General features: G+C 45.9%; 1 protein-coding gene across 1 annotated transcript in view; it reads right to left on the reverse strand.

The window, feature by feature from the left end:
• SLC39A4 (solute carrier family 39 member 4) overlaps positions 1 to 8,359 on the reverse strand; it is a 58,994-nt gene extending 50,635 nt beyond the window's left edge. The window contains exons 1-4 of the mRNA XM_075580883.1: positions 8,227 to 8,359; positions 7,327 to 7,516; positions 3,061 to 3,302; positions 951 to 1,125 (exon numbers count right to left, since the gene is read on the reverse strand). Coding sequence (XP_075436998.1) covers positions 951 to 1,125; positions 3,061 to 3,302; positions 7,327 to 7,486 — 577 coding nt within the window. The 5' untranslated portion in view covers positions 7,487 to 7,516; positions 8,227 to 8,359. The remainder of the gene's footprint in view (positions 1 to 950; positions 1,126 to 3,060; positions 3,303 to 7,326; positions 7,517 to 8,226) is intronic.
• Between the last annotated feature and the right edge of the window lie 451 nt (positions 8,360 to 8,810).

Below are 8,810 nucleotides of genomic sequence, written 5' to 3' on the forward strand. Positions count from 1 at the left end.
CTGCCCCTCGCTGCCCCTGTATATATAGTCTGTACTCACTCTGAGCTGTGGATAACTGCCCCTCGCTGCCCCTGTATATATAGTCTGTACTCACACTGTGCTGTGGATAACTGCCTCTGTGTATATATAGTCTGTAATCACACTGTGCAGTGGATAACTGCCCCTGTGTATATATAGTCTGTACTCACTCTGAGTGGTGGATAACTGCCCCTGTGTATATATAGTCTGTACTCACTCTGAGCGGTGGATAACTGCCCCTGTGTATATATAGTCTGTACTCACACTGTGCAGTGGATAACTGCCCCTGTGTATATATAGTCTGTACTCACACTGTGCAGTGGATAACTGCCCCTGTGTATATATAGTCTGTACTCACACTGTGCAGTGGATAACTGCCCCTGTGTATATATAGTCTGTACTCACACTGTGCAGTGGATAACTGCCCCTGTGTATATATAGTCTGTACTCACACTGTGTAGTGGATAACTGCCCCTATGTATATATAGTCTGTACTCACACTGTGCAGTGGATAACTGCCCCTGTGTATATATAGTCTGTACTCACTCTGAGCGGTGGATAACTGCCCCTGTGTATATATAGTCTGTACTGACACTGTGCAGTGGATAACTGCCCCTGTGTATATATAGTCTGTACTCACTCTGAGCGGTGGATAACTGCCCCTGTGTATATATAGTCTGTACTCACTCTGAGCGGTGGATAACTGCCCCTGTGTATATATAGTCTGTACTCACACTGTGCAGTGGATAACTGCCCCTGTGTATATATAGTCTGTACTCACTCTGAGCGGTGGATAACTGCCCCTGTGTATATATAGTCTGTACTCACTCTGAGCGGTGGATAACTGCCCCTGTGTATATATAGTCTGTACTCACTCTGAGCGGTGGATAACTGCCCCTCACTGCCCCTGTGTATATATAGTCTGTACTCACTCTGAGCGGTGGATAACTGCCCCTCGCTGCTTCCGTGCTGATGCCTCTTGGCGCACGCCTCACTCAGTTGCTGCTGGATCAGAGACAGGCTGATCTGTGTGACTTCCTCCGGGGAGGCTCCCAGGCCAGCGTCCACCCCGTGTATGGTCAGGATCTCCCGGGGGCTGAAACACATCTGCAGGGGGCAAAACCGCCATCAAAAATCCTCCGTAAGGGTAATAAAAATGGTGGGGTATTTTAATCAATCTGCTGATTCAGGGGTTAATGTAGCTACAGTACAAAACGTTGGCTTTATGACAGGTGAAGACTCTTCCCGGCCCTGTCCGGAGCTTCACGGAGGACTTCATTGGTGGGTTATCACTTATGGACCCTAAACCTACAAGATGCGTTGTACGGGGCTGATAGAGTCTCTAGATAAGGGCAGTTATTTTGAGATCTTTATAAACAGGATCCTTTTAGAGCTACTTCAAAGACATTCTCTGCAGGGTTCTGCAGGGTTCCGGGGGCGTGGCTAAGAAAGCGTTCCCCAATACAGTGAATTTATTACGGGGATATCCTCTATGCCACAGTATAACGTTCAGAGATCTGTGATCGTTGCCAGAAGACGCCTGCAATAAGACCACAGACTGCGTGGGTAAGAAGGGACAGATATGCATTTGTCACTCAAATTTAGGAGCAAGACAGTCATACTTAGTCTCGTTACGTCCGTCATCTATTGATATGACTCACGGGTGTCTAAGTATTAGAGAGAGGAAGTTTTGAGCACGTTTTTATTTTGGGGCAAAGATTTAAACGTCTTTTTTTTAGGAGGTTTTTTTTCTTTGTCGTAAAACTGTCAACATAACAGCTGATTTATGGCAGGGCTGGGCTTATGGGGTTTTCAGTGGGAGAAGAATGGTATATAGGTCTTGCCCTGGGGTTATGACATCAGAATTCAACAGAAGTGTGTTTTGGGATCAAACACTTGAATTTTCATATTTCTACGCCAGTGACCTCTCTGGGGAAAACTTATGGTATATGGTAACGTACTGTACAGAGATTTCTGTTTTCTGTTTGATCCTGCTATTTTAAGAAACTGTTCTGCATTTATTGTAACTGTATGTTCTTGTAATCATTTTTTTCCTGTATCTAAGCACTGTATTGCATTATATAGATATATATTTAATAAGTGATGCTTTGTGTCTCTGAATGAACTGTTGCACGCTCTTGAGATAGTATTTACATTTTCGGACACATTTTGTTACAATAAATTTTTGTGTGTTAAGTGCTTCGTTTTTCCTATAATAAACAGGGACCTGAGATCCTGGCAGACATATTAATTGACATATTTTGCATCATTTCTCTGGTGGTGGAGCGTATAGATATGATTGCAATTGAGTAAGAGGTTAAAATAAACTCATTGAAAGTTCCTTAATCAGGAGAAAGGTGGGGTGGATGGAGTAGCCGTGTGTAATAACCCTGGTTACATATCTAAGTCACGTGCTCACTTGCGTGCTGCCCGTGGCAGGTGGTATGTGGGGATGGATTAAGGGGAGATATTGATCATTTCAGGGACCTTTGCAGAGGTTAAAAGTGGGGCAGCTTGCGAGCTGTGTATTAACCCTTGTCCTGTATGCAGGTCATGTGCTCACAGGTATGCTATACCTGACAGTAAGCAACACTGTTATTAAATACTCATTCCCAGGGCAATAAACACCCAATTATATGCCCTTCTCAGGGCAAGACCACAATTAATACCTGTCCTGTGCCAGAACAAACACAGTGACACACGTCCGAGGGGTATTTTCATGATGAAGTTGCCCCTTGCAAACCTATGTCTTCCTGCGATGGTTATTACAGGGGTATTTGATGCTGTGTCTTCCTCATCCTGACATAATACCCGCTGGGGTATTGCAAGGGTATTTGTTGGCTGTTACCCGAGGAGGGGTATTTAATGGAGATTCAACCCCCTTTCAATACTCGTCCTGGGGCAATACCACCATTAAATAATTGTCTAATTCCAGGGCAACACCCAAGTCCCTTCGGTTAGGGCCACTGTGTCACCCGTCGGTGGGAGTTCCCTGTCCTTGTGTGTGTGTGTGTATATATATATATATATGTATATAGGCACCTCATCCCAGGTGAGCACGTGTGTCTCAACAGCCCGGCTCAGGCTGCGCCTACGTCTTTGGTCACTGTGGTTATGAGCTCCAAATTCATCATCATCATGGTGATCATGTCCGTGTCCATCATGGTCCTCGTCGTGGTGGTCTCCTTGAAGTCCTTGGTCGTGGCTCTCGTGGTCATGGTCCTCATGGTCCTCATGGTCGCCCTCCATCACCAGGCTCAGATTCCCCATGAGCATGGTCAAGGCTGGGAGGAGAGGACATGTGTCACCACAGCTTGTTAAGAGAAGAGACAGGGGGGAATGGAGCTGCCTCCTCTTGGAGATGAGAGGGGAGGAGCGAGGGCACTAATGGGACTTAATGTTTGGGGCAGATTCAGAGGAGACCTTGGGAGTCGGGAGATATAAACCCTGACAGGGGCAATTAGGAGCTTTACCCATCTCTCTGCAGCGTAGCAGGGCTGCACAGCATTGCCCATCACAAACTCACCTAATTACACCCTCCCCCACATTTGTGAGAGGGGTTTGTTTAGGGCTGGGGGGGGGTTTGTTTGGGGCTGGGGGAGGGGGGAGTTTGTTCGGAGCCAGGGGGGGGTTTGTGTAGGGAAAATGTGGCTGTATACTAGGCAAAGACAAATGGATTTCTATCTAAATGACAATACATAATTCAGCTTTAAATAAAGGAATATGCGATATATATATATATATATACACACACACACACACACGCACACACACACGCACACGCACACGCACACGCACACGCACACGCACACGCACACGCACACACACACACACACACAGTGATGTGAAAAAGAAAGTGCACCCTCTCTGAATTCCCTGGTGTTACATATCAGGACATAATAACAATCATCTGTTCCTTAGCAGGTCTTAAAATTAGGTAAATACAACCTCAGATGAACAACAACACGTGACATATTACACTGTGTGTGTGTGTGTGTACACATGACATATTACACCGTGTCATGATTTATTTAACAGAAATAAAGCCACAATGGAGAAGCTATGTGTGAAAAACTAAGTATACCTTATGATTCAATAGCTTGTAGAACCACCTTTAGCAGCAATAACTTGAAGTAATCGTTTTCTGTATGACTTTATCAGTCTCTCACATCGTTGTGGAGGAATTTTGGCCCACTCTTCTTTACAACGTTGCTTCAGTTCATTAAGGTTTGCGGGCATTTGTTTATGCACAGCTCTCTTAAGGTCCAGGCACAGCATTTCAATTGGGTTGAGGTTTGGACTTTGACTGGACAATTGCACCACCTTGATTCTTTTCTTTTTCAGCCATTCTGTTGTAGATTTGCTGGTGTGCTTGGGATCATTGTCCTGTTGCATGGCCCAATTTCGGCCAAGCTTTAGCTGTCGGACAGATGGCCTCACATTTGACTCTAGAATACTTTGGTATACAGAGGAGTTCATGGTAGAATCAATGACTGCAAGGTTCCCAGGTCCTGTGGCTGCAAAACAAGCCCAAATCATCATTCCTCCACCACCATGCTTGACAGTTGGTATGAGGCGTTTGTGCTGATATGCTGTGTTTGGTTTTCGCCAAACGTGGCGCTGTGCATTTTGGCCAAACATCTCCACTTTGGCCTCGTCTGTCCAAAGGACATTGTTCCAGAAGTCTTGTGGTTTGTTCAGATGCAACTTTGCAAACCTAAGCCGTGCTGCCATATTCTTTTTAGAGAGAAGAGGCTTTCTCACCCTTCACAACAAACCATACTTGTTCAGTCTTTTTCATATCAATTGTCAAGCACAGTGGTGGAGGGGTGATGATTTGGGCTTGATTTGCAGCCACAGGACCTGGGAACCTTGCAGTCATTGAGTCAACCATGAACTCCTCTGTAAACCAAAGTATTCTAGAGTCAAATGTGAGGCCATCTGTCCGACAGCTAAAGCTTGGCCGAAATTGGGTCATGCAACAGGACAATGATCCCAAGCACACCAGCAAATCTACAACAGAATGGCTGAAAAAGAAAAGAATCAAGGTGGTGCAATGGCCCAGTCAAAGTCCAGACCTCAACCCGATTGAAATGCTGTGGCTGGACCTTAAGAGAGCTGTGCATAAACAAATGCCCACAAACCTCAATGAACTGAAGCAACGTTGTAAAGAAGAGTGGGCCAAAATCCCTCCACAACGATGTGAGAGACTGATAAAGTCATACAGAAAACGATTACTTCAAGTTATTGCTGCTAAATGTGGTTCTACAAGCTATGGCAGCAGTAAGAGTGTACTTAGTTTCTCACACATGGCTTCTCCATTGTGGCTTTATTTTTGTTAAATAAATCCTGACACGGTGTAATATGTCATGTACACACACACACACACACACACACACACACACACACACACACACACACACACACACACACACACACACACACACACACACACACACACACACACACACACACACACACACACACACGGTGTAATACAGTATGTCATGTGTACACACACACACACACGGTGTAATATGTCGTGTTGTTGTTCATCTGAGGTTGTATTTACCTAATGTTTAGACCTGCTAAGGAACAGATGATTGTTATTATGTCCTGATATGTAACACCAGGGAATTCGGAGAGGGTGCACTTTCTTTTTCACATGACTGTGTGTGGGTCCTGTAACGGGTACAGCCACACAGTAGGATCCGTTACAGGTGGAGGCTCTGCCGAAGATAGTTCCAGGATACACCCCAGGCTCCCTGCAGCGGAGGCTCAGAGCTCCTGTGAGCCACAGGTATTGCACCACACGTACCCTATAGTCACCTCACGGAGGGTGGGGGTACATGTGCTACATAAGGATGTATGGGGGTATATAAGAGGATATGTGGGTGTATAGGGGTATATATGGGTGTATAAAGCTATATAAGAGGATATGTGGGTGTATAGGGGTATATGGGTGTATAAAGCTATATAAGAGGATATGTGGGTGTATAGGGGTATATGGGTGTATAAAGCTATATAAGAGGGTATGTGGGTGTATAGGGGTATATATGGGTTTATAAAGCTATATAAGAGGATATGTGGGTGTATAGGGGTATATGTGGGTGTATAGGGGTATATATGGGCGTATAAAGCTATATAAGAGGATATGTGGGTGTATAGGGGTATATATGGGTGTATAAAGCTAAATAAGAGGATATGTGGGTGTATAGGGGTATATATGGGTGTATAAAGCTATATAAGAGGGTATGTGGGTGTATAGGGGTATATATGGGTGTATAAAGCTATATAAGAGGATATGTGGGTGTATAGGGGTATATATGGGTGTATAAAGCTATATAAGAGGATATGTGGGTGTATAGGGGTATATGGGTGTATAAAGCTATATAGGAGGGTATGTGGGTGTATAGGGGTATATATGGGTGTATAAAGCTATATAAGAGGATATGTGGGTGTATAGGGGTATATATGGGTGTATAAAGCTATATAGGAGGATATGTGGGTGTATAGGGGTATATGGGTGTATAAAGCTATATAGGAGGGTATGTGGGTGTATAGGGGTATATACGGGTGTATAAAGCTCTATAAGAGGATATGTGGGTGTATAGGGGTATATATGGGTGTATAAAGCTATATAAGAGGATATGTGGGTGTATAGGGGTATATATGGGCGTATAAAGCTATATAAGAGGGTATGTGGGTGTATAGGGGTATATATGGGTGTATAAAGCTATATAAGAGGGTATGTGGGTGTATAGGGGTATATATGGGTGTATAAAGCTATATAAGAGGATATGTGGGTGTATAGGGGTATATATGGGTGTATAAAGCTATATAAGAGGATATGTGGGTGTATAGGGGTATATATGGGTGTATAAAGCTATATAAGAGGATATGTGGGTGTATAGGGGTATATGGGTGTATAAAGCTATATAAGAGGATATGTGGGTGTATAGGGGTATATATGGGTGTATAAAGCTATATAAGAGGATATGTGGGTGTATAGGGGTATATATGGGTGTATAAAGCTATATAAGAGGGTATGTGGGTGTATAGGGGTATATATGGGTGTATAAAGCTATATAAGAGGGTATGTGGGTGTATAGGGGTATATATAGGTGTATAAAGCTATATAAGAGGATATGTGGGTGTATAGGGGTATATATGGGTGTATAAAGCTATATAAGAGGATATGTGGGTGTATATAAGGGTGTATGGGGTTGTATAAAGGAATGCAGGGGCACACATGGGTGTGTACCAGAGAGTATACAGGTATTTTGGGGTAACTCGGGTGTGACTCACCCTCCAGGCTCAGGTTAGTGCCCTCGTTTCCCAGCTTCTGGTAGACGTACTCCATAAAGAATTTGGGGGGTGGGAGGAGGGTCAGGCACCCCCCCTCCAACACTACGGCCAGCACAACCCCTGTGACCTCCGGGGTCACGTGAGCGGGGTCTGAGGTCATGTTTAAGATGTCCTGAGCATTGAGGCAGGGCTGGGGCAAGAGAAAAAGAGACAGCTCACACTGACCCTCTGTCTAAAGAGACAGCTCACACTGACCCTCTGTCTAAAGAGACCGCTCACACCGAACCTCTGTCTAAAGAGACAGCTCACACTGACCCTCTGTCTAAAGAGACCGCTCACACCGACCCTCTGTCTAAAGAGACCGCTCACACCGACCCTCTGTTTAAAGAGACCGCTCACACTGACCCTCTGTCTAAAGAGACAGCTCACACGACCCTCTGTCTAAAGAGACCGCTCACACTGACCCTCTGTCTAAAGAGACAGCTCACACTGACCCTCTGTCTAAAGAGACAGCTCACACTGACCCTCTGTCTAAAGAGACTTCTCACACTCCCCATGTTTATAGACAGCTCACACACAATCTCTGTCTAAAGAGACAGCTCACACTCCCTCTCTGTCTAAAGAGACAGCTCACACTCCCCGTCTGTCTAAAGAGACAGTTCACACTCCCCGTCTGTCTAAAGAGACAGTTCACACTCCCCCTCTGTCTACAGAGAGAGCTCACACTCAACCTCTGTCTAAAGAGACAGCTCATAGTCACCTTCTCTTTTAAGAGATAGCTCACACTCCCCCTCTGTCTAAAGAGACACCTCACACTCAACCTCTGTCTAAATAGACACCTCACACTCAACCTCTGTCTAAAGAGACAGCTCACACTCCCTCCCCTCCCTGCCCCCTCACCTGCCCCTGACCCTGGTATTTGGGCAGTATTGTCCCCAGTAGCCCCTGTGCGGTCTCGCTGGCCGCGGTCTCCCCGGGCAAGTCTCCATGTGCGATGGCCCGCGCAGGCTGCGGGGGGGTCCGACACGTAGAACAGGAGCCCCCCGGACACCGCCATATACCCCTCAACCTCCAGGCGGCGCTCCGACGTCCGATTCACCCTCTCAAACAGAAACTGCGGGGTCAGGCACTGCGAGAGAGAGAGAACTTCTATCAGAGCCTGGGAGAGAACTCAGCTATCAGAGCCTGGGACAGAACTCAGCTATCAGAGCCTGGGAGAGAACTCAGCTATCAGAGCCTGGGAGAGAACTCAGCTATCAGAGCCTGGGAGAGAACTCAGCTATCAGAGCCTGGGAGAGAACTCAGCTATCAGAGCCTGGGAGAGAACTCAGCAATCAGAGCCTGGGAGAGAACTCAGCAATCAGAGCCTGGGAGAGAACTCAGCAATCAGAGCCTGGGAGAGAACTCAGCTATCAGAGCCTGGGAGAGAACTCAGCTATCAGAGCCTGGGAGAGAACTCAGCAATCAGAGCCTGGGAGAGAACT

Source organism: Ascaphus truei, chromosome 2 (assembly GCF_040206685.1).
Source record: "Ascaphus truei isolate aAscTru1 chromosome 2, aAscTru1.hap1, whole genome shotgun sequence".
Taxonomy (NCBI): Eukaryota; Metazoa; Chordata; class Amphibia; order Anura; family Ascaphidae; genus Ascaphus; species Ascaphus truei.